The following is a 24,563-nucleotide window of genomic DNA, read 5'->3' as shown; positions in this document are numbered from 1 at the left end:
AGGACGGGAGGGTCAGTGAGGGGAGAAGGAGACAGTTATTTACAAGAAGGCTCGGGGGGCCAGAGGCTCATCTTGGAATATTTTATAACAATATAAATAAGATTCTGGTTTGCTTTTCCTTTTCGTCTCGTAAAGGAGAGAGAAGTGCAGAGTTCGATTCTGTACAAGGGGGCAGCGGCAGAAGGCCGGCCGGGCGGGTCACTGGGCGTCCACCCGGAAGGACAGCAGCTTCTCGGAATGCATGTTGTTCAGGGTCCGCAGGTCCGGCAGCTTGAGCAGCAGCTTGGTGAAGCGGGAAGTCTCCGAGGGCCGGTTCTTCAGCACCAGAGCCCGAAGAGCCCGCAGCAGCGTCTCCTGGAGCTGCTCCACAGAAGCGGAATTCTCCATGCCCGAGCGGTCTGTGGGGAAGACGACAGCAGTGAGGCAGGCTCCCCGAGCTCCTCTGAGGAGGAACCGGAGGAGGTCTTCGAGAAGGAGGAGGAGGAGGAGGACATGGCCGCCGCCAGTGCAGCCTCTCCCTGAAGCCCCTCGAAGGGCCCACGGGGAAGGAGGAGGAGGGGAGCGCAACTCCTTCTCCCAGGCCTCTGCCCCGAGAGCACGAGGCAGCTGAGAGCTGGGAGCACGGGCTCAGCAGGGCTGGTCACCTCCCATCCCACAAGGCCACTCTCCTTCCCTGAACAGGCCAAACACGTCCAGGCTCCCTTGCTTTTTGCTCTGTAGTTCCCTCTGCCTGGGATGCCCTTCCCCCTCTCTGCCTGGCAATACCTTACTTGTCCTTTGAGGCCCCACTCAAGTGTCACCTCCTTCCCCAGCTCCCCCAGGCAGAAATAGTTGTCTGTGCTTCCAAAGCCCTTGGTTCATGCTTCTACTGTGACACTTATCTCACTGTTTTATAATTAGTCGGGCATGAGTCTGTCTCCCCAGCTAGACTGTGTCTGAATCATGTCTGTATTCCCAGTGCCCGGTGCAGGGCCTGGCATAGAGTAGGTACTCCATAAAAGGTGTGTTGAATTGAACTGCGTCCGCCTCCTCCCCCCCACCCCCCACCCGGGGTCAGGCTCAGGCAAGAGCTTGACCTACCTGCAGAGACAAGCACCACCGCAGTGAAGAGGCCCAGCTCCTCCTCGGTAAGCGCCAGGGAGTTGAGCTTCTCACTGAAGTCAAACATGGCATTGAGCAGGTCCCCCATGCCCATGGCTCCAAGTTCCTGCAGGCTGTACGTGGTGCGGCTCAGGAACATCACTGTCTGGTCCTTCACGTTGAACAGCGATGCAAAGCGCACCATCAGCACCTAAAGGAGAGGGGACAGGGACCGTCACCCTGGGTGGGGTGGGAGAAGCACTTAACCACATTGGCCCTAAAGTTTTCCAAAGGGTTTACTGGTACCGCCTTAGATTTCTCAGGAAAGGTTGGGGAGGGGTGGGGGAGAGATGGAAGGATCGGGAACATCACCCTGGCTTTAATATCCAGCAGGGCTGAAACTGAGTCTTAACTTTGTCACTACCTGTGACCTTGGGCAAGGTCACAAAAGCTCACCAAAGTTCATTTGCTCCTGCCTAGAACGTGGGTAGCAAAGTGCCCTAAGGGGTTATTTTCAGGTAATGGGATGTGTCAAGACCCCAGCTGAGACTGCAAAAGTCCCAGCCAACCCGAGGCAGGAGGAGAAGGGATTCTGCCCCCTCCTGCAGTGGTCAGAGTCTTCCAGGACAAAGATACTGGAGTTCCAAAGCCTTTCAGAGCCCCTCCCTACCCCAGATACCAAGTCTTTCTGCCAGATCCTTCCCAAGGTCAAGAGCAGGGAGCACAAAGGGTCACTCACCTCAAAGGTTCCCGCCTTAAGCAAGGTGACCTGGTCGTGCTGAGAAAGATCACGGAAGCCGGGGATGTGCTTGGCAAACTCTACCACCTCCCGCACAGCAGGCGTGAAGCTCATGGAGAAATCCTCCCAGATCTCTTGCACGGTTCTCCCACTGCGTCCGTGGGGGTACATGTTCATGGGACATGCCTGGAGGAGGAGGGGATGTGGGGAGGGGGATTATCAACCAGACTGGCTCAGGGAGGTTCCCCCAGCAGGGCTGGACCCCAGCTTCTGCCCAGGCTGTGGCCCTGGAGGATGGGTCTTCTAGGCAAAGGAGAATCCGGTGCCAGGTGGAGATCAGGGATTTGCAGGCAGTGCCCTTACTGCAGGGCTGAGCGTCCTCCCCCAGGAAGAGGACATCCCCACATTAGCCTCCGGGCACACCCAGCTGCCCTATGCTAAATCGAGTCTCCCAGGCCCCCTGCCCATCTCACCCCCAGTGCCCTCACCAGCAGAACATTCTTGGAGTTGCCCTGCCGTGGACTGTTGGCAGGTGCTTCGCCTTCTGGGGCTGGGTACACATGGGTGGGGCACAGACGGTGCCCGTTGCTGTTGGGCTGCTGGCAGCTGTGGTGGGTAGGGCCAGGGGGCCAGGCGGGAGGGTAGGAGGAGGCCTGGCGTAAACCATTCAGGGCCTCATTATGACGCTGGGCAGCCATAACGTTGTTGTCATTGGGGACAGGCGGGCAGCCCTGGCTTTCCCAGCAATGTGGAGTGGTGGCTGGAGGGCTGCCAGATGCACGGTTGGCATTGAAGTTGCCAGGTGAGGTGCCCAGCTTGTCATGGGCATAGGTGAAGATTTCTCGGTGGGCCCGGGCCACCTGGGAGATCACATCCTCCATTGTGGGCTCAGGACTTGGGGATCGGGGAGGCGTCAGCTGTTGTGGGAACTGGGAGAAGCCCACCAGGGGTGAAGGGGCCGGAGCGGGAGGTGGTGAGGGGCCCATGGGGCCGGGAGTCGGATGCTGGGTGGGCGAGGTCTCCAACTGGCACTGGCTGCTCAACTGGTTGTTGGCCAGGTTCATGGCGCTCTGCATCTCGGCAAGCATCCGCTGCTTCTCTCGCTTGGGGATGCGCCCAAAACGCACAGCTGTGACAGGATGAGAGCAGCGTCAGGAAGTTCTCCTACACACTCACACGCTTCTCTTCCTTCCTTCCTCTTGAAAGGGCAAGGCCCTGAAGGCTTGGGATTCCACATCAAAACTAAAACCAAGGCCACGCCCCTCAAGGAGGTTTTCCAAGTAGGGACTGCCGTAGGAGGTGACCCAAGGAACGAAGAGTAAAGAAGTATGTTTATCCAAGAAGACGCAAGACGGGCATCCCTACGCAAAGGAGACCCACAATCTGACATCTGACGTGTCTCCACCGGGACTTTTTTAAGGGAGGGATTAACTCAAACTCTGGGTGGAAGGAAATGGGGGGGGGGGACGTCGTGGGAACGCTCTGCGGGGCAACAGTGCTGCCTTACCATCTCGAGACATGCCCACGGAGAGACACTTCTTGAAGCGACACTGCTGGCAGCGGTTGCGATTGATGCGGACAATGGAGCAGTTTTCATTTTTCAGACACCTTTTGTACTGGATGTTCTGCTGGATGCTCCGACGGAAAAAGCCCTGGAAGGACAGGGGCATCTGGTGAACATCTCCATCCAGGTCAGGCCTATGCGTCCGGGGAGATGAGGTCATACGTCTCTGCCCTTACCCCCAACCTGCCTCACCTTGCAGCCCTCACAGGCATGCACGCCATAGTGGAAGCCCGAGGCAACGTCCCCACACACTTTACACAGCAGCACCATGCCATTCAACTCTGTGGGAAGAGAGGGGCAGCGGGTGAGCAGGAGGGCCGTCTGGCCGGAGATGTGGAGGTTTTCTGGGCCGGAGATTCTAGGGGAAAAGCTGAGGAGCTCCTCCAGTATCCAGACTGGGCTGGACAGCGGTTGGTGCAACTCTAGGAGAAACCCCTGAAGGCCAGGGTAGGCCCTGGGAATAACCGTGTCGTGCGAACACAAAGTCCCGACCTAGGCCTGGGCGACCTAGGCCTGGGCGCCTTCCCCCAAATCAGCTGGAAATGTACGCACTGGTGATGTTGCTGGTGCTCTTGCTGGGGGACACTCGGCTGCTATCTTCCAGGGCCACTTGTAGACCCCCTGGGGGGCTCCCATTATAGAAGGAGGAGGACGATGATGATGAAGAAGATGAAGAAGGGGAGCCATCGTCACTCAAGCTGGGTGGAATGCTCCCAAAGGAGCGAGTTGGGTCCTGAGTGAGGGAGCCGGTGGGTGACGGCGGGAAGTAGGCAGGGCAGCCTTGAGTCAGAGACTGGAAGCTGCCATTTGAGCTGTCACTGTAGAGAGACTCGGGGCTGGTGCGGCTTGGGGAGGAGCCGCTGGAGCCAATGTAGGTGATGACACCACCTGGCAGGAGAACACAAGGGAAGGGGGTGTCAGCGCCACGTATCTTTGCCACGTATCTTTGGTCCCAGGGCACCACCCCTGCTCATCCCGCATCTACCTCCCACTGCTGCGTGCTCAGAAGGTAACCGCGGAACCCTTAATCTTGGGAGTCCCAGGAAGAGCCACAGTAAGCAACTCCCCAACACAAACCAGATACCACATGGCCAACCGACACCCCAGGACCCTCAGCTTCTGCCTTGGGTGTGAGGTGCCTCCCTAGAGGCGTGACCTCTGCAGGCATCTCATACATGTACCCCCCTGCCCTGGAAGCCTTCCTTGGGAATACAGACTGCAGCTAGCTAATGACTTAATCGTTAGTAGCAGACCTGAGGATGCAATGAGCAGCTGAGACCCATTCAGAATGCCCAGTTTCACCCCCCAAAAAACAGCTGCCGATTTTAACACCAAGACCATTCCAGGGATAAGACTATGTGGGGCAGGCTAGCCAACACTGAGGAGAGGAAGGTCTTACAAGAGTAAGGCAGTCACATTTCCCCCCCCAACTGGAAGCCATTTCTCCAAAGGTACTGAAGGTACTGAACCTGCCCAGGCTGGTGCCCCCGGCCTCCAAGAGCAAGTGTCACTCCGCGTCTGGGAAAAGCTGAGCAATGCCCGTTGCAGGTGGTGGACATGAAAAACAAATTGTCCAGCCTAGGGCTTAGGAATTTCCCTTCCAGATCTCTCAGCCAGGTGACAACGACCTTGGCTCTCTGGCCATTCGGGGACTTCGGCCCTCTGGTTACACTGTCAACCAGGTGGTTGTGTTCCCGTGGTATTAGCAGAAGAAAAGGTGACCTGCCTGCCACAACTTTGCCAAGTACCTAGCTTGGCCTGCCACGGGTGGGGTGGGAAAGGGAGGATCCTAGGACACGTGGGAGCCGACACAAGCCATGTCACCGTGTATCCAGAGGCACATGTCTTGCTCACCCACTGACACACAGTGACTGGGCAGGGCAACCCTAAAATAGCTCAAGGTTGGTCAGGGTGAACCCAGCTCCCAATAAAATAGTTGCACAACAGGTCAGCTCCTACAGTTTCAGGGCAGAGGTGGGGGGGATGGCATGTTATTTGGTGGCAAATGAACTTGACCTAGTTCACCCATCCCCAAAAAGGGAGTAAGACTTTCATCCAAACATGACTCTAACCTGGAAGTGAGGGGCATGCTCAAAAGAGCCTAGTTCTAGATCTAGATCTATCAGAACCAAGTTGATTTGTGACCTGGAGGAAGTTACCTCCCCTCTCTGGGTCTCAGTTTTCTTTTCTGTGACACACACAAAGAAGACTTTCAGTTATGATTCTGGGATGTAGCTGTTCTGGGGACGTCCTTGCTGACAAACTGCTACTTGCTTGGTGGGGAGTTAAGACAGTGTTTGCAAGAGTAAGAGATGCTCCAGGAACGGGAAGAATTTGGAATGTGGCAAAACTGAGTCTAAAGACAGTAAAATGAAGTAGATGCAAACAGAATAAAGAGCAAAGGAAGGAGGAGAAGGGTGGCTAAATGTGAGGTACCACTGAGGAGTGTAAACACGAGGCCATGAGAGGTCAGGGACAGCTCCATCTTACTCTGCTTCAGTAATGGGGAGAAGGTCCCCCCTCCCTCTCGCCCCAGGCAGGCGGACAGGAAAAAGAGGCAGGCGGGGGCGGTGAGTCAGCCCAGCTTCACCCAGATCTTGGCGGGGCGGGGCGGGAGCCGGGCCCTCAGCCGGCCTCACGTCCTCACTCCACGTGTGCCTCCTGCACGTGGCTCCCCAACGAGGAACCCCGGAACTCGAGGACCCGCCCTCCGCTTCCCGTCAATCGGGAGCGCCAGCCCCACCCCCGCCCCGCCCCTCCTGGGCCTCCGGGTCCAGGGCTGGGCCCCAAACGCCAGCCCGGCCGGGGCAACTGAGGGGAGGAGAGAAGGGAACACGCGTTGCCGAGGCGACCGGGGGGGGCGGAGCTCATTATGTAACGGGGCCGGGAGGCAACAACCAATGGCGTGGCGGCCACGGCTTCTGCTGAATGAAAACAAACGCAGCACGTGGGCCCGGCTCCGCAGCCATGTGAGCCCTCAGGGCCTCCCGGGCGCTGTGGGTGTCCTCCCTGGGGCCGAGCACCACTCGGCTGGCTCCTCAAGTGCCGCTCCCTACTGTCACTGAGGATTCCCCAGTGAGATGCGACCCATTCCCCCAGCCCCTCCTGCCTGAAGCCCCTGTCGCCCCACTGCTTTTCAGGTTCCCTTGAGCTTGCAGGAACTAGGGAGAGAGGAAGAGAGGAAGGAGGGGATCCTCTTTCCGAGAAGGTCAGGCAAGCCACAGCTGGGGGGGGGGGAGAGGGGGAAACAGGGGCGTTTGGGGCACTGCTCCAAAGCTCCCAGTCCCTCTAAACTGTGCGTCTTACCACACATACCCGCTCTCCATCTCCTCCTGCCCGGGATCCGAGTCCATCAGGCTGAAAGGAGCTTTGGGACTCTGAGAGGTGGTGGTGGGGAGCCTCCGGGCACATTCCCAGGACGAATAACTCGCTCTAGAAATCCCAGCCTATGGTCCCCATTATGCTAGCAAATCCCCAGACCGAGAGCGTCCCCAGCCCCTTAAAAAGTTCCTCTTGTTCTAAGGCATATATGGAAGTAAAGAGACAGTGCCAAAGGATGAAGATAGTAAAGGAATCTCAGTACCTGTGTTATTGTTGGAGTCCAGGGTCGTCATGTCTTCACCGGCTGAGAGCGGTCATTCAAACTGGACCTTGACACAGACTGAAGGTTGCAACTGCTGCTTTCGCCCCGTGGACACTGACTGAGGGCGGGGAGTGGACCCCACAGATCACAAGCAAGATCCGAGGCACCCTGCAGCAAGGTCTTGGGGTGGCCTGACTGCAGCCCTGCAGAAGGGTAGGACGCAAAGGCAACGGAGGTCTGCTCTGCATGGGAAGAGCAGAGTGTGGGGGAGGGGGAATCACCCTGCTGTAGTTCTTCTAGCTGGAAGGTAGCAAGGAGGATCGGGTCTCTGCAGCGCACCGGGTGCCACTGCCTGACGGCTCCCCAGCGCTGCAGGGTAGCGAATCTGGAGCTCCCGGTGCAAAAGTCCCAGAGGGAGAGAGGTTGCAGTCAGGAAGTAAGTAGATGATGGGGAGAAACGGGGCACCCAGGCGCAAAGAAGCGAGACGTGTGCCCTGCTACGTTCCCTCGGCAGCAATATTTCACTCTGCCAATCTCAGCCGCCTTTTGCCCCAGCCTTTTTCCCTGGGACAGAGGGCTCTGCGCAGGCGCCAGCAACCCAGGGTTCCCGGGCCGCACGCGGCACTGGAGCAGGTACCATGTGATCCCAGGGAGCGCCTCGTGCCCCAGTGACACACTTTTCCAGCAGCAGGCACGTTGAGCTCCGTGCGCCTGCGTAACGCCGAGCCTGTCGGGATTTGTAGTCCACTGGCAAAGTGGGCGGACTGCGTACATTTCCCCCTTTCTGCTTTACAAAAGCGGTTGCTGGGATCGGGGAGGAGCTAAGGGCCGGGTCGGGTGGGGTGCACTGAAGAGTCTGGGTGGCGTGTTTGGAGAGCCTGTATGGCAGAAGCATGTGAATTCCTGGGGAGGGACTGGCAAGCTTGGCTGCTCCCAGGGAGATCAAAGCTAACAGGCTCTTTCTGCAAACCTTGCAAACGTGAGGGCTTCACGTGATTGCCGGACTGACCTCGCCCTGAGGTTACTTGTGACACAGGGAGATATGACCGGTAGGGGAGGGAGATATCCCCAAAGTCAAGAGCTTAAGATGAATTTCTGCTGCAGGGCCAAGTCCAGGGACCCAATGGAAATGTGACCCCTTTTTCCTTTTACTCTCCTTAGGGAGAACACCCCTAAGGGAGGAGGAGTTGCCATGCGGGTGAGGCTGTCTCTAGGGACTCCCTGTCTGCTTGTATGACACCATCTCACTCATTCGAGGTGACTTTGGGGTGAGTCATTTCCTTTTGTCTGGGAAATAAAAAGGACCAGGGAAGGGAACTTTATGGTGAAAGTGCTTTGAGATCTTAAAGTAATGGGGCTGAGGTGAGGCAGGGGTCTGGGGGCAGAGTGACTTCCCCACCACCACCACCAGTGCTTGAGTGCAGCATGTAGATCCCACAGAAGGGAACTCAGGAGGAGGGAACACGAAGATTATCTTAACCACCACACCCCTTCCTCAGTATCCTTTCCTTAGTAAGAGGAAAATGAACCTTAGAAGAAGTAGGTGACCCAAAGTAAGACATTCATTCCTGGTTCCCTCTGCCCTCCCAAACATCAGGGAGATGGGCAGACACACAGGAAAACACTGAACAGGGGTTAGAAATGGCCCCTTCAAAGCAGCAATTGCCCCACTGGTGAAAACCGGTCTCTCCCGCTTGAGGACTTGGACTGTGGGGAGAAATGGGGGCCCCTTCTCCATGCAGCCCAGTGAGCCTGAGCCACCTGCTGCTTCCTGCTAATTCCTCCTCTGTCCCAGTCCTTCAGAAGGAGGGTTTTCCCTGTACAGGAAGCTCTTCCCCACTTGTTCACAGACAGCTCCCGGAGCAGCACTGATGGACGCCTGGAAACATGACAGTCAGCAAAGAGGTAGAGAAAAGGAGGAGTGTGGGTGCCAAGGAGGGAGGAAGCTGGGTAGTGAGGAATTGAGCGAACTGAGAGGAACTGAGAGGGCCGTGAGGTTGACTGAGAGGTGACTGAGTAGCTGGCCCGATTACTGACCCTTTGACTCCTGGAAGATGCGCTCCCTAAAAGGGGCTCCTTAGAATGGTCTGGGCTTTTGTTTTATTCCCCTGCCCAGAAACGTGGGAGAGAAAAGACAGTGGGCGCTTCCCTGGCCTGCCCTGGCCTTCTGGCCCAGAGCTGGGAATCTGCAGCACAGCGTGGGAGAGACTGGGAGGGGCTAGAACAAACGGGGAAAGAGGCTTTTCAGGAAAACTTGGTTGTGAACCCAGCCTTCTCCCCTCCCCCGCTCCTGTTGGGCTTTGGAGGGAAAGCTCTCGGAGGTAAGCCGCCTAGTCCAGGACTGAATTCTCTCTGAGCCCTTCCTGACTCTTCATCAGAACCAGGGCCAGGGCTCAAGTATCTGCCAGGGCTGGATTCAAAATCAGGGCTCTGGGCATGACCTCTAGTGCCCCAGCAGCCCCAGCACCAACACCAGCACATTCCCAGTTGTCCTGGGCCCTCCCTGAGGCCCACAGCTCTGTTCTTTGCTTGTGATCCCATCCACCCCCTGTTCTACTTGTTGGTCTTTTCCCCTATAGGGAAAGGGCCAGGGGTCAAGACTCTCCCTGACGTTGCAGCCAGTGAGAGGGAAGAGGAAGCAGAGGCAGAGAGAGCTGAAATTCAGTCAGCCTAACTCTTGGCAAGGAGCTGGGTTGTTTTGCAGTCTAAGTGAGGTATGAAGGAGGAGGCTGGGAGGGAGGAGGCTGGGAGGGAGGAGGCAAAGGAGGGGGGGCTACCTCTGCTCCCTCCTTCCTCTGCAGCACTTCTTATAGGGCCCCCTTTCTCTTCCCTGACAAAGAGGTCACTTTGGGATATTCCTTCTACAATCGGAGGGAAGGATATAGAAGAATCAAGAGGCAAGACTCTTCCGTGGTTCCAGAAGCTTCTAGCCTATTCCCCCTGTTCTTCTCTTTCTGTCAGCAGCTACTGGGAGAAAGACAGAAACCTATGGGACCTAGAGGCACCAAAGGGAGGGAGAAAAAGCTGAGTTGTCTGGCCTTTGGAGACCCAGACTAGAATCTAGCTTTGGCCTCTCTTTGACCTCAACCTTGACCTTAAGATAACAGGTGCATTTCAACACAGCCTCCCCTCTTGCCAGCCAGACATTCCAGCTCACTTCTACACACACACACACACACACACACACACACACACACACACACACACACAGCCACATACATATACTGTTCTGCCTATAGCCAAATTCAGTCCAAGAAGGAACTGGACTCTTAATAAACAGTGCTTAGACTAGAACTGTGTGGAATGGATGCATATTGAAGACCCGGCACAGCAAGGCACAGCCTGGCTCCATGTTGCACACACTTCTACTCAGATTTCTCAGAGTCTGGGATTCTGGGGACTGACCTCACCATTTGGGGGCAGGACTGAATCTTGTGTGTGAGTGTATGTGTTCCTAAATATGTCTTTAATTCTCCTGGATTTCTTTGGACTAGGGGCGGTGGAGAGTAGACAGCACAGAGAAAGCAGAGGAAGGAAAAGGGATCAAGAGCTCTAAAGTCTAGTCAGAGTATGCACGTGAGTGAGAAACTGTACGTGTGAGTGTGTAAGTGTGAATGGTGTGAGTGTGCATAGATGTGTGTGTTTGATCCAGGATCTGTGCTCGTTGCCCAGTGTCTTGTTCTGGGTAACAGGGCAATGCCTGTACTAATCCTGTGTGGCCTAAATCTTAGGCTGACTGCTTGACTGACTGACTGAGGGTGGGTCCTTGCTGGAAACCAGGTCAGACTTCCGTAGGTGCCTTCCCTTCCCCCTCCTTTCTCACCAAGCAAACCATTGCCCAGGGAAGTAACCTCCCTGCCTAGGTGATGCAAACCTGGGTCAGAAACCCTGGGGATGCCCCAGAATCAGGGAAGTAGCCATGTGCCTGGGAGAGACTCATGCCTTGCCCTCCTAGAATCTTTTCCTATTCTCCAAAGGGCCAGCTGGCTTTTCTTCACCCACCCAAAGCACTGATATCTTGGGGAGAATTTCAAGAACATGGCACAGGAGGGTCTAAGTCTCAGCTGATTTGTTCTTTGGGGGAACTGGAGAAAGAGAGGGTGAAGCATGGTGCAGGGCTGGGTTCCATGGATGTGTTTTGCCTCAGATTCTATCCTTACCTCACTACTCCTTTCTCCAAGGAGAGGAAATAATAAGCATGTATTAAGCATCAACTGTATGCCAGGCACTGTGCTAAGTGTTTTATATATATTATCTCATTTTATATACATATTGACACAGTATTGCAGGTCTCATTCTTATCTTAGAGATAGGGAACCTGAAGCTTTGAGACATTTGTTAGCTTGACCTGGGAAGAGGCAGATGCTAGCTGATTTGTCTTAAAGCTGTATTTAGAGTGAAACACAGCAGATTGAGAAGATGTCACTTCAGGGGGCACCTGGTTGGCTCAGTCATTTGAGCATCTGACTCTTGATTTTGGCTCAGGTTATGATCCTGGGGTTGTGGGTCGAGCCTTGCGTCAGGCTCCACACTGAGCATGGAGCCTGCTTGGGATTCTGTCTCTCTCTCTCTCTCTCTCCCTCTGTCCCTCTCCCAATCGTGTGTGCACGCACGCACATTCATGCACTCTCTCTCTAAAATAAAAAAAATAAATAAAAATAAAAGAAGATGTCACAACAAAAAATGGAGATTTTTGGAGAGGCTAAAGCTCCCCCAGCACTCTCTTGCAACTACCACTGTCAATGTCACAATGAAGACAGGAGTGTTGGAAATCTGACCCCAGGTCTGAGGATACAACTGTTCTCACTAGCAAGACTGCCCTTCCCGGAGAGAATGATCACTTCGACTGAAACACAGACACATCTGAGCAGCAAGCGCATCCTCGTGTTTCCTAAGCAATAATGCTACTTGGAAGTGTGGGGTGTCAGCCATAAGAGACACCTGAAGCTGCCCTGCCCTTGCCCCCATAAGTACCTCACCTTCCCAGAGCCACATTTCCTTTTCCCTTATACTCTCCCCTCTCTCCCTCCCACATTCTCCTTATGTGGCTGTAAAGGTAGACAGGGGCCAGGATAGGGTACAACAACAGACAGCAAACACATTTCCACGTAGACTGCTACGGAGGCGAGTCACTGAAGCAGGCAGCTGAGCCCTCTTCTCGACCTCGGACTTTGGGATCCACGGCTGGTGACAAGGGGAGGCGGGAGGGAGGCCAGGGCCCTTTAAAGCACCATGGTGCTTCCTTCAGGGGATGCATTAGGAGTGGGTTGGTTCATATAACTTCGTATGATGACAGATGGTATCTATGCATATTGCGGTGAGCACTTTGTAATGTATATAAATGTTGAATAACTGTGTTGGAAAAAATAGTAATAAAATAAAAATTTTTAATTAGAAAAGTGAAAAAGAATAGGGCGCCTGGGTGGCTCAGTCGGTTAAGCGTCCGACTTCGGTTCAGGTCATGATCTCACGGTTCATGGGTTCAAGCCCCACATGGAGCTCTGTGCTGACAGCTAGCTCAGAGCCTGGAGCCTGCTTCAGATTCTGTCTGTCTCTCTCTCTCTCTGGCCCTCCCCTACTCACGCTGTCTCTCTCTCAGAAATAAATAAAAACATTAAAAATTCTTTTTAATGAAAAAGAATGGATTAGTTCAATGAGAGTGAGGAAAGCCTCTAAAGAAGTTGTGTACAAAGCACTTAGGAAACAACATCCCACTTCTCCATTTATCTGCTTGGGCAATGTGCACTTCTAAGTACAGCCCTTCGAAAGCCATCTACCATCCTAGGCCAATGCTTCTGCAGTAGATACTTTGGGGAACCGGAAGCAGGGTTCTCCTTTCAGAGACCAGGATTCCATTCACATCACAAGATCCAGGAGGTGCATGGGCTGTCCTTGGCAGGGGAAGACTAGGTCTCAGAGCACCCTCTTTCTGGCATGGGGGTCCTCCCCCTGGGTTAGGGTGTGGTGGCATCCAGCACATGCCATGCCAAGGCCAACTGTCCAACTTTTGCCATGTTTTTGCTGGAGCCTACTAGTGCTTTTCTCTTCTAGGTCCAGGTCCTGCAAAGGCCTGCTGTCTGTCCTTGAGCCTCTGTAGGACGAAGACGCAGGGAAGTNGGGGGGGGGGATTTCCTGTGTTCCTGCCTCTGTTTCCACCTCTTACCACAAGCTTTAGCTCAAACTCTCTCTTTAGCCAATGTCTCCCCATTCCTTGGGCCACTGCAGATCTCCACGTAGCTGCCCAGGAAGGCCAGAGGCTCATGACAGTCCTCGTGAGCAGGATGGACCTCGGAGGAGCGATGGCCTGGGCAGACGTTAGGGGCCATGTGTAGCTTCTGGGAGGCTTATATAAACACTGGCTGGGATGGGGAGGGAAGGGGAGGGTGTGATGGGCTGCCCAGGAAAAAAGCAACCCCCGCCCCTCCAGCTCAGCCTGCATGGAAAGAAGGAAAGCTCATTTTCCCTCCTCCCATCCTTTCCCTCTCTCCCCTGGTCTGCAGCTGTGAGTTGGGCCGGAAAGACTGCAGTATCTTGGGGGAGGGGTGCAGGAGAAGGAGAGGATGCGACTTTGCGAATTTGGGATCCCTCCCCTTCTTCTAAATTGGGGGGGGTGAAGGGGGGAGAAGCAATTTGCCAGAGAGATTTTCAATGCCACAGGAAGGAGCTTTGGCTCATTAGAATGCGCAGTTTGCACCCTGAAAAAAAAAATCTGTGCTGGTTGCAAAAATGCAGACGTGTGTAGGGGCCCAGCAGAGATTAAAAAAAAAACAAAAACGCTAGCTCTGCAATGCAGGATCTGCGAAGTTTTGGTGCGATGAGGAAATGTGGGTCGTGCTCGCTTCATTTGCTTGTTCCTGGTAACCTACTGTCCGCCTGACTCCAGCACGGTCTCACATCCCAGCTAGAGGCGCTGCTGCTCAGAAATGGGGTCACGGGCAGGGGGCCGGAGCAGAGGGCAGAAGTGGGGGTTTGGGGTTAGTCCTAAGAGAAGGCTGGGAGGGCCAGGTGGATGGGAGGGGACACTTCCCTAAAGGATGGGAACTGAGCTTCTCTTTCACACTAGTGTTTGTTCTCCAGCTGGACGGGGGTTAGTGTGAAGTTCTTCCAGATCCCCCCACCCCCCAACCCGCCCTCAGCTCCTCCCTATCCCCAATTGGCAAAGGGACTTTCCTTTTCCTGTCCCACAGACCACTGCTGCCGAAAGAACCCTGATTCGTGTTCCTGACCCCACGAGGCCCTGAACTCTCTTTGTTCTAATCCTAGAATGGGCACTTGCTGCATCTCTGTGCGGCATCCTCCTTCCTAGAAAGAGGGGACCAGGCAGCCTGATTTGGGGAGCGCAGGCTGCAGAGAAACCAAGTCTGAGCACCGGGCTGACACTGGCACATCAACTCCAGGGGTAGGGTGGCCACTCTGCGCTCTCGGCTTGGGGAGGCCCCTTTGTTCACCTGGGGCCTAGGGCTCTGGGCTGTATAAACACCAAAGGGGGTGCCTGGGAGGAGAATATGCCTGGGGAAACCTTGTTTCTTTCCTGGGTATTTGCTCCCCCAGTGGCTCAGGAGAGACAAAAAGAGGCAGAAGCAGGATAAAGAGCCCGGAGATAAGGAGAAGGGAGCCTAGTGCCCTTTGGCTCCTTCCTCATCTTCTCTCCTGTTTCTCTGGCCCGCGGAGGACAGGGCCCAGGGTGTTTGTGCCGGCCGAGGCTCACGCGGGCTGCCGGGTCACATGGCCTGGGCATGTGCAGCCTGCTCCATTTCTACCACAACAACTCGCTCATAAACAGCCGGGCTGCTGCGGCGGTGGTGGCGGAGACATGTGCAAGCGAGGGGGTGGGGCACGTGGCCCTGCCCGAGCCAAGGGAAGGCTCTCGCTCAGCACTGCCTCTCCCCTCCCCACGCTGGTGCTGCCTCGCCACAGGAAATTCCTAGTGCTCCTTTGCTGCTGCTGCAAAACATGTTTTTGGGAAGTGACTTTCAACAAGGATGGAGCCGATAGACTATTTTAAACGACATAGAAGAGATAATCAGTCCGACACAGACTTCTTCTCGCCCTTGCACTATCTTTCTTAGATCGATCCCTGTACATGTTGGGGTTGAGGGCTGAGCAGGAGTCACGTGTTTCCAATTCTCACCTGTTTCTTCCTCTTAAACTATGTAATGTTGGAAACTAACCAGATCCCCATGGTGAGCACTGGGGCGACCACCCTAAACGCAATGGTTCTCAGGATCCACTGGTGGTCCAGGATCAGTAGTGGGGTCAGCATCACCTGGGAGCCTGTTAGGACTACAAATTCTCAAGTCCCATCCCAGGCGGACTGAATCAGAAACTCTGGCAGTAGAGGCCAGCAATCTGGGTTGTCACCAGCCCTGCGGGTGACTCAGATGCACGCTCAGGTCTGAGAAGCACTGCTCTGAGGTCTTTGTCCCTTAGCAGTCAGTCCTGCAGGATTTAGCCCAGGATCTGGGGAATGCCCACCTTCCCCTTTTGTGCTTCTTCATCTAAGTTTAGCTGGAGAGCACGGCCTGATTCAGTTTGACTCAGTATAAAAAGTGTTTATCGGGTGCCTACTGTGTGCGAGGATTCTGGAAGTGAGAGCAGGTAAATAGTAGGAGGATGAGGGACTGATCTCTGAAAAGGGAGGGAAAGATACTAGGGAAGAATAAAGGAAGTGAAGGCAAGGGTGGTAATTATTATATCCTTTCTCCATCTTACCTACTTTTCTCCCTGTCCTGAGGCTCCTATTAGAATGGTTAATTGTGGTTTAAATTGGAGGTAGATAAATTGGAGGTAAAAAATTGTGGTATTGAGGTTGGAGGTAGAAACTGGTCCCTTGTCTATTTTTGCTGGCCATGGGAACCCCAAGCTAGTCAGAGCCATAGGTCCTTGACTCCCCATGCATAACTAAAAGAACATGAGCGCGCGCGCGCGCACACACACACACACACACACACACACTCCTGGGGATCTCAGAGACAGGGGTAGGGAGGGCCAAGAAAAGGAAAAAGGTCCCAGAGGGTTGGAAGTACCCCAGGCAAAATGAGTTTAACAGATAACAAGCAGGAAAAGTCTTTCAATGGGGGAGGGTGGGGACAATTCTGGCCTACTGCAGCTTCCTGAGACCCAGAAACTGTGACCAGAGGAAGCAGAGGGTCTCCACGGCAAATCACAGAGGCTCCTGAGAATGAAACCTGCGCCAAACCAAAGTGAAATGGGGGACTGGACATCAGATCAGAAGGGCTCCCTTTCAGAGGCAAACAGAACAAGGGTGAGGCATGGCCCCTCTCCTCTGGCCTTTTCTCCTCCATCACACATTGCCCCTTAGGACCAGAGCTCCCATTATGGTCTCAAGCATGACTCATTGACTCCTGGCCTCTCCCTGCTTCACTTTTTGAGGAATATGCTTTCCTCTGGTTCTCACAGAGACCTTTCTCTCACTTCTCTCTGCAAGGGTTCCTCTCTGTGCCTGAAAGGCTTTGGGCTCAAGGAGCAGACAGCCCTGCAGGCTCAGCCGCAGTGACCTACATCGGCTCTCCCCTAGGCCCTGGGTGTGGGGGCTGAGGTTTCAAGATAGGAACTTGGGAATCTGGCACAGGTCTGCAGATGACGTCAGGGAGACAGGCTGCAAAAGTGGCACTGAGGGACCGCAAGGCAGGGGGTACTGCGGGACTGAGTTCTCACTTTGTATTTGTGGACAACAGCAGAAGACAATCCAAACCTCGAATACTAAAACATTTCTGGGCAGTGACCCTTTGGATAGGAGCCAGAGGTCTCTGACAGGCCTGGTCTGTATTCACTAGATTTGGAAGTGATTTCTGCCTGCTCCCCATTCTTGCTGAACCCACCCCCGTCTGCTGCAGCTGGCTGGAAAGATTACCTTGGCCTTGATGTGGACCAGTGAGTTCAGATTTCAGCTGATTTATTTCAGGATATGAGGGCTGAGTAGAGGTGGTTAGATACACAGAAATCCACTCCCAAGTTTTACTATATAGAGACCCATGTACTTCCTTAGATCTGAGGTTCTGAGAAGGATCCAGAAGAAGCCCCACAACCGAATTACCATTTACAAACCCCGTACCTCAGGATCCTGGTGGTTGAACCTCTCCTTCCAGCTACAGGTCCTGGCACAGGAAGGGAGGTTCTGAAATAGGTGTTTTCCCTCTCTCTCACTATAAACCACAGTATTTAGCATGCCCATCGCCTCCAGATTGTGGATGTTTTGCCCTGGCAAGGAAATGCTATTGTGGGGGAGCGGGGGAATTAGGTGGTGGTGACAGAGAATGATAGATGAGCCTTTTACTTAGCAGAGGGAAAGAAAGAGAGAGGGCGTGCAAGCAAGCACGAGCTCGTGAGGGGGAGAACTCGCAAGGCAGGGCAGGACTGGATGGCTCTCCTCCCCAAAGGGCTTCCCCTCCGCCAAGCCCCACCCCCAAAGCCCAGGAAGTCCACAGCCTGGCACCCAGCCAGGGTAAGAGCATTCCTCGGGACTCTGACAGGCTGGGGGGCGGGGAGGGGGTTGGGGGGAGATGGTGGTGGTGCTCCCACCCCGAGGACAGGGAGAAGGGAAGGAAACACGTGGGGGAGGAAATGACCACAGAGATGAGGGTGAGGGTAGGAGGTGGGGAGCTAGTTCCCAGTGCCACAAGTCCCTTTTAGAGAGAGAGTTGAGGCTGGACGCCTTCTCAACGGCCATGCGGAGGGTCTGCAGCTTCACAGCAGATGACCTCCAGGTCACCTCTCTGAGCAGGGTTGTCAGTGACGTCTCAACGCTGTCCTCTGGAGGTGCTCTCTCTTTCTCCGTCGCTCTGGGGCTGTGGTTGAGCTCGGGAGCCCCGGTGTGGCGAAACTCTGGAACTGCAGCTGGGCAGGGGGAGGAGCCCAACGCGTCTCCCTCCATCTCTCCACCGGGGCCCCTCCCTTTTCCTCCACTAAACCCGGGCCTCTGGAAATAGCACCTGGTAATGGGAGTGTTGACAGATTCTGAGTTATAGAAGAGCAAGTGTCCCTAGTCTTTAATGTTCTAGCTTAACCCGCTATTCGGCCGTTTCCCTTGAAAATAGGTGCCCTAGACTCCTCTCATTCCCTTCCGCACACTGCTCCTTAAACATGCCCCTGGATAGCCGGCTGCTTGGCTATAATAAGATCCCCCCTCTTTGGGCCCCAGCACCCATAGCTTTTGGACTACTATTCATGACCTCTATGACTTTGAGGCACAAATGGTCCTGTGATAATTCTGATTTTATTTTTTATTTTTTAAAAATGTTTATTTTGGGAGATAGAGAACAAGTGGGGAGGGGCTGAGAGAGAGGGAGACAGAATCTCAAGCAAGCTCTGCGCTGACCGTGCACGAGGGGCTTGAGCCCATGAGCCCTGGGGTCATGACCTGAGCCAAATCAAGAGTGAGACGCTCAACCGAGTCGCCCAGGCATCCTGATAACTCTGATTTTAAATTTGCCATTCCCTACCCTTCCTTCCCTGAGCACTGCCTGATATATAACCCTTTCTCCTACTCAGCCTCCAAACACATGCCTTCCGTCACCCCCATTCCCCAGGCAACCTCTCAATCTCGCATCTCGCGTGGGGAAAAGGAGTGGGAAGGAAAATAGACAAAGTTCGATCAGAATTGTTTTCCAAGGAAAAGCAGTTCCCTCTGTTTGGTTTCATTTGACCTATATTCCAGCTTTTCCTGGTTAGTCCTCTTATTCCATGGATCAAGCCTTCCCACTGGACTAATTTTGCTGTCCTCCCCACCTCTCCCTCCGGCATGATCCCCTGTGCTCTTTCCACCCGGGAAAATGTCCCTAATGCTGAGAAAAGAGACTCTGCTTTGGTAATAATTTATGGCAGCTCTCGAGGAATACCCGCTCACAGAGGAAGAACTGCTTCCAGTGTTGTTGGGGAAGGGGAGGTGGTGGAGGAGGCAAGAAGCAAAACATTCACTCTAGGAGAAGCCGTGTTCCCATTATCCGGCCTGTAATTAAAGAACTCTTGATTCTTTTCTGGTATCTGAGGATCTCAGAGAGCTCTGCCAACAACAATGAAGAACTCTAAGGGAAATGGGAGTTGGAGTAGAGGTAACCAACTGTGCAATGAGGGACTAAACCTTTACCCAACTCCACCCCCAAAGCCCTTTTCTTTGATGATATCCCTTCTCTTGAATTGCCTGTTTTATTTACTTTTACTTTTTTAAGTGTATTTATTTATTTACAGAGAGAAAGAGCACGTGAGCAGGGAAGAGAGAATCCCAAGCAGGCCCTGCACTGTCAGGAGAAGCCCTACCCCGGGACTCAAATCCACCAACCACAAAATCAAGACCTGAGCTGAAATCACCAGCTAAGTGAGCCAGCCAGGCACCCCGCCTCATCTTTTAAATGGCATGATCCTTAACGTTATTAAGCAGCGAGCTATACGGCATGAAATCATTTTAAGTAGATACAGCCACATTCCCCTCTTGCACTGCACCCCTCAATCAACTTTTCCCTTTCTCCCCAGGTTGCTGCCCCACATTCACCCTGAAGGGGGCACTTTTGTTCAGTCATTGGTGCCAGAGAAAAGGGAGCCCCAGGAAGAAAACATAACAATTGGTCACGTGGTGGGGGGTTCTCGCAGGGGTTGCTGGGACGGGGAAGGGAGGTCCACGTGGAGTGGGCGGAGCCCGCTGAAAGTTTTGGCGGGGCTGGCAATGGGAGAAAAATACCCAAATTTGAGTTGTGATTTTATTGAAAAGAAAAAAAAAAGGGCAGCAGAGAGGGTGTGTCCTGCCCTCAGAGAGGGCCCTGCGGAGGGGAGAAGGGAGCGGCACACGCGCGTCCTGCTCGTGGAGGCCTGGACAGGGCAGGGTTTCTGCCAGAAAGAGCTCGAGCCATATCGAGCTTCGGAGCCGGAAACCTCCGTGGCTCCATGCTGGTTCCCCATCCCCCATCCTTTCGGAGAAGGGAAAGGTGGCCCCTCTCCCGTGGTCTTATTTTGGAGCCATGTGGAGCTGGGCTGATGCCAGCCACGCAACCCCAGCCTTTATTTACCTTTCCAAGCGCCTCAGGAAGCCGCCCAGATGAATCCTCTCTCCTTGGGGAGAAGCCAAAACAAGCCTCTTTCTACTACCTAGTTCTGCCCCACTGTTAGCAGGAAAACAGCTTCATACAGTCTTTAAACTGGAAGGGGCCTTAGTGATATCTACTTCAATTTTCTTTTTGGTCTGGGAAGACCAAGACCCAAACAGGTTACAGGGCTTGCTACCTGCCCTTTCCACACCATAGGCACTCCCTTCCAAGAATGTAGGTCATAGAAATGGAATTCCGCCATCCTAAATCTTTAGAGTAGTGATAGTGTTGGCTTTAACTCCATCCATACCCTTAGCCAGAGGGCAAAAGGGAATGGTCATTAGCCCATTATGGATAAAATAGGCAGAGGATTGTTTAGGGACTTTGATTTATGGGTCCTCTGGTTTTCCTAGGTGCTCTTACAGCAGACCGCTCCACTTTTCTTCCTCTGGGCCTTTACTCTTTGATATCAGGGCCCTTATGTGTCTTAGTTCAGGGATTACCACAGTTTAAAAATCTAATGGTTTGAAAGCAAGAATTCTTAGGAAGAGCTTTTCCCAGGGTTAAGTTTTCTGGTGATTTATCTACCTCATCCTGGGACTCGCGATCAAGAAGATCAGACCTCCAAATCCAAAAAGTTCACACTTTTGGCTCTGGAGGAGAAAAGCATGTTTACTTAGTCTGGAGTAGTGAAATAGTAGACTTCGGATTTCAGAGCTGTAAAGTTTCCAGAAAAAAAATAAAATGTGGGGACTGATGTAGAATTGCTGGTGTTCTGTTTTGCCAAGTAAGGACATTTAAAAAAACTACTACCACCAATTGCTATTTACTATCACCATCATTTCACAAAAGGAAGTGTATTTTAACACACACACAAAATAGGAAACATATAATCTCAGAATAAATAACAGTTCTAAGCCACCCTGCATCGATTTACATGGGTACTACATAGCGGGGGTTTTTGTTTGTTTTGCTTTTTCCATTTTGTTGTAGATTGATTCCAGTTTAGTCTATTGGTCTCTAGACCAGTGGTAGCAAACTGCAGCCTGAGTGCCAAATCCAGCCCAATGCTTCTCTTTGTATTTGCCACAAGCTAAGCAAAGCTAAGATTTTTTTTTTTTAATTCTGTCTTTAAGCTCTACACTTGAACTCACGACCCCTTGACCAAGAGTCACACGTCCTATGGCCTGAGCCAACCAGGTGCCCCTAAGTTAAGAATTTTTTTTTTAACTTTTAAAATGTTTATTTATTTTTGAGAGAGAGAGAGCTGGGGAGGGGCAGAGAGAGAGGACGACAGAATCCGAAGCAGGTTTCAGGCTCCAAGCTGTCAGCACAGAGCCCAACGCGAGGCTCAAACCCACGAACCCAGGCACCCTTAAGTGTCCAACTCTTGATTTCAACTTAGGTCAGGATCTCACAGTTTGTGAGTTTGAGCCCAGGACTGGGCTCTGTGATGAAGGTATGAAGCCTGCTTGATATTCTCTCACTCTCAGCTTCTCTCCTGCTCACGTTCTCTCTCAGAATAAGTAAACATTAAAAAAAAAAAAAAAACAGATTTGGGGGCACCTGGGTGCCTCAGTCGATTAACAGTCTCACTTTGGATCAGGTTGTGATCTTGAGGCTCATGAGTTCAAACTGTGCATCAGACTCTCTGCTGTCAGTGCAGAGCCTGCTTCATATCCTTTGTCTCCTCTCTATGCCCCTTCCCCTCTTGTGCTTACTTGCATGCTGTCTCTATAAAATAAACGTTGGAAAAACACATCTACTTATTATTTTTTGAGACAGAGANAAAGTATCTCAAGCACGCTCCATGCTCTGTGCAGAGCCCAATGCAGAGCTCGATCCCACAACCCTCGGATCATGACCTGAGCTGAAATCAAGCTTGGATGTTCAACTGACTGAACCACCCAGGTGCCCTAGCTTTAAATAGTTGAAAAATCTAAAATAATATTTCATGACACATGACAACTATATGAAATTCAAATTTCAGTGTCCCTAAATAAAATTTTATTGAATGGTAGAACTGTGGTTGCTGCTTGCAGTCTCATGCCAGAGCCTTTGTTTTTAACTGTTGAGTCTCCCACCTGCTTTAAAATAAAATGTTTATTTTGAGAGAGAGAGGGAGAGTCTGAGAGCGTGCACAAGCAGTGAAGGCGCAGATACAGAAGGAAAGAGAGAATCCCAAGCAGGTACGATGCTGTCGGTGCAGAATCTTATGACATGGGGCTCAAACCCATGAACTGTGAGATCGTGACCTGAGCTGAAATTAAGAGTTGGAGGCTCAATTAACTGAGCCACCCAGATGCCCCTACCTGCCTTTCCCTCTATATCTCCACAACCCTGGTACCTTAGATGAACACTTGTCATAAGCCACCCTCATTCATTCACATGTCTTTTGCAATACAATAGCAGAGTTGAATAGTGCAAGAGCCCCTAGGACTGTCAAAGCCTAAAATATTTACTGTCTGGCCCTTTAAGGATAAGAAGGCTAAGGGATGCCTGGCTGGCTCAGTAGGTGGAGCATACCACTCTTGATCTCAGGTTGTGGGTTTGAGCCCTAGTTGGGTGCAGAGATTACTTAAACAAACAACAACAAAAAATTGGTCAGCTGACTCTGGAAAGTTTTCAAACTTGAGGGGCATCAGAATCACCTGGAAGGCTTGTTAAAACATGGACTGCTGAGTCTCACCACAGTGTTTCTGATTCTTTAGGTCTAAAGTGAGAGGCCTGAGAATTTGCATTTCTTTTTTTTAATGTTTTTATTTATGAGAGAGAGAGAGACAGCGTGAGCAGGGGAGGGTCAGAGAGAGAGGGAGACACAGAATTGAAGCAGGCTCCAGGCTCTGAGCTAGCCGTCAGCACAGAACCCGACGCGGGGCTCGAACCCACGAACCCACGAACCGTGAGATCATGACCTGAGCTGAAGTTGGAAGCTTAACTGACTGAGCCACCCAGGCGCCCTGAGAATTTGCATTTCTAACAAGTTCCCTGCAATACTGATGATGCAGGACTACATACCACTAGTATCTTAGATTAACCGCCTGTCATCTCACACCTTGGGTAACAGCCTTCACATTGGCCTCCTGCCTTCGGTGCAAAGATCCAAATATTGAAATTAGCTTTCAAAAACAAATCTGGTCATTCTCCACTTTGCTGCAAATCCTTTGATGCTTCACCTTGGCTGAGAAATTATCCATTCCTTAGCTGGACCTCATAATCTGTTCTCAACCTACCTTACCTGCTTTATCCCCTATACTCTCCACTATCCAAGCTAAACTCCAGCCAATTTCTCTCATTTACTCCAATCTACCTTTTTAATCCCATGCCTTTGTAACGTTCTCACTTCTGTCTGAAATGTCTTCCTATGGTCTCAACCTTTAAGTTGCCACTTCCTCAGTTGCCACTTCCTCAATTCCTTCCAGATGGTATGTTCTATCTTCTCTGTACTCCTAGACAACCTTACTTTTCCCTAGGTTTCACTTTTACTATATTAATGTTATAATTGTCACTGTCAACCAAGCTAAAGGTCAAGGGAAGATGCTTTCTCTAAATATATCTACATAGCTCATTTATTCATTCAATGAATGTGCCTACTTTGTGCCAGGTGCTAAAGGTACAGCAGTGAAAAATATGAAGCTTATATTCTAGTGGGAGAAGATATAAACAAAAGATATAAATAAGGTCAATTACATGTTTAAAGGTATTAAGTACTAAGAAGAAAAATAAAGCAGAAAAGGAAGGGAGGGGGTTTGGAAGGATGTATGAGTTCACACAGGGAGGTGACCAGAGAAGGTCCGATGAAGAGATGATATTCAGTTAAGAACTGAAGGAAGTGATAGGAGGGCATGTGGGTATTGGGAAGAAGAGTGATCTGAGTGGAGGGAATAGCAAGGCAAAGGATGTGAACGGGCAAATACCAGGTGTGTCTGAAGGACAGCAAAGAGTCAAGTGCGGCAGGAGGGGAGTGAACAGGTGAAAGGAGAATAAGAGTTGAAGCCAGAGAGCAGTACCAGAGGGCCACATCCGGTAGGCCATAATGATTTTGTTTTTTCTTGCAAGTAAGATGGGAAGCCATGAGAGGATTTTGAGCAGAGAAAGAACATGATCGCACTCAAGTCTTATCAAGATCACTATGGCTGCCATGTTGAGAACAGACTTCAGGCAAAGGTTGAAACTGAAGGACTAATTACAAGGTTACAGCAATAAAAAGGTATGACTATAACTTAGACCAAGGTGGAAGTTGTAGAGGTGTGTAGAGGTGTGTAAAGGTGTAGGATCCTGGACGTATATTTTGAGGGGCAGTGGGATTGGAGATTGAGCGGATATTAGGTGAGAGAGAAGGAGAGGAAGGCTGTAAAAGCAGGATTTGGATGAGGGAAATTCGGGAGTGAGATCTTAGATGTAAGTTTGAAATGCTGATTAGACATCTAAGTAGATATGTCTCCTAGACAATTGGATATATGATTAGGGGATGAGTCCAGGAAGAAGATATAAATTTGGGAGTGGTCAGTGTAAAGATGGTATTGAAAGTCTTGCAACTGAAAGAGAACACCATATTCC

General features: G+C 52.1%; 1 protein-coding gene across 1 annotated transcript; it reads right to left on the bottom strand.

Moving 5' to 3' along the window:
* Positions 1 to 66: 66 nt before the first annotated feature.
* On the bottom strand, positions 67 to 7,054 carry NR1D1 (nuclear receptor subfamily 1 group D member 1). The gene is made up of 8 exons (XM_077779368.1): positions 6,967 to 7,054; positions 3,936 to 4,271; positions 3,576 to 3,664; positions 3,327 to 3,471; positions 2,308 to 2,948; positions 1,820 to 2,005; positions 1,081 to 1,291; positions 67 to 398 (listed from the first exon to the last, which is right to left on the bottom strand). Exons 1-8 carry the CDS (start codon positions 6,995 to 6,997, stop codon positions 199 to 201), a joined length of 1,839 nt encoding a protein of 612 aa, XP_077635494.1. The 5' UTR covers positions 6,998 to 7,054; the 3' UTR covers positions 67 to 198.
* Positions 7,055 to 24,563: the final 17,509 nt, after the last annotated feature.

Source organism: Crocuta crocuta, unplaced genomic scaffold, assembly GCF_008692635.1.
Source record: "Crocuta crocuta isolate KB4526 unplaced genomic scaffold, BGI_CrCroc_1.0 scaffold68, whole genome shotgun sequence".
In the NCBI taxonomy this organism is placed as follows: Eukaryota; Metazoa; Chordata; class Mammalia; order Carnivora; family Hyaenidae; genus Crocuta; species Crocuta crocuta.
This window is presented reverse-complemented; position numbering and strand designations above follow the sequence as displayed.

Coding starts and splice junctions, on each gene's coding strand:
- NR1D1 (XM_077779368.1), bottom strand. CDS start 6,997: ATGACGACCCTGGACTCCAACAATAACACAG. Junction 2,006..2,307: donor ACTCCAAGAATGTTCTGCTG/GTGAGGGCACTG, acceptor CTCCTCCTCCAG/GCATGTCCCATGAACATGTA. Junction 1,292..1,819: donor TTAAGGCGGGAACCTTTGAG/GTGAGTGACCCT, acceptor CCTCTCCTTTAG/GTGCTGATGGTGCGCTTTGC.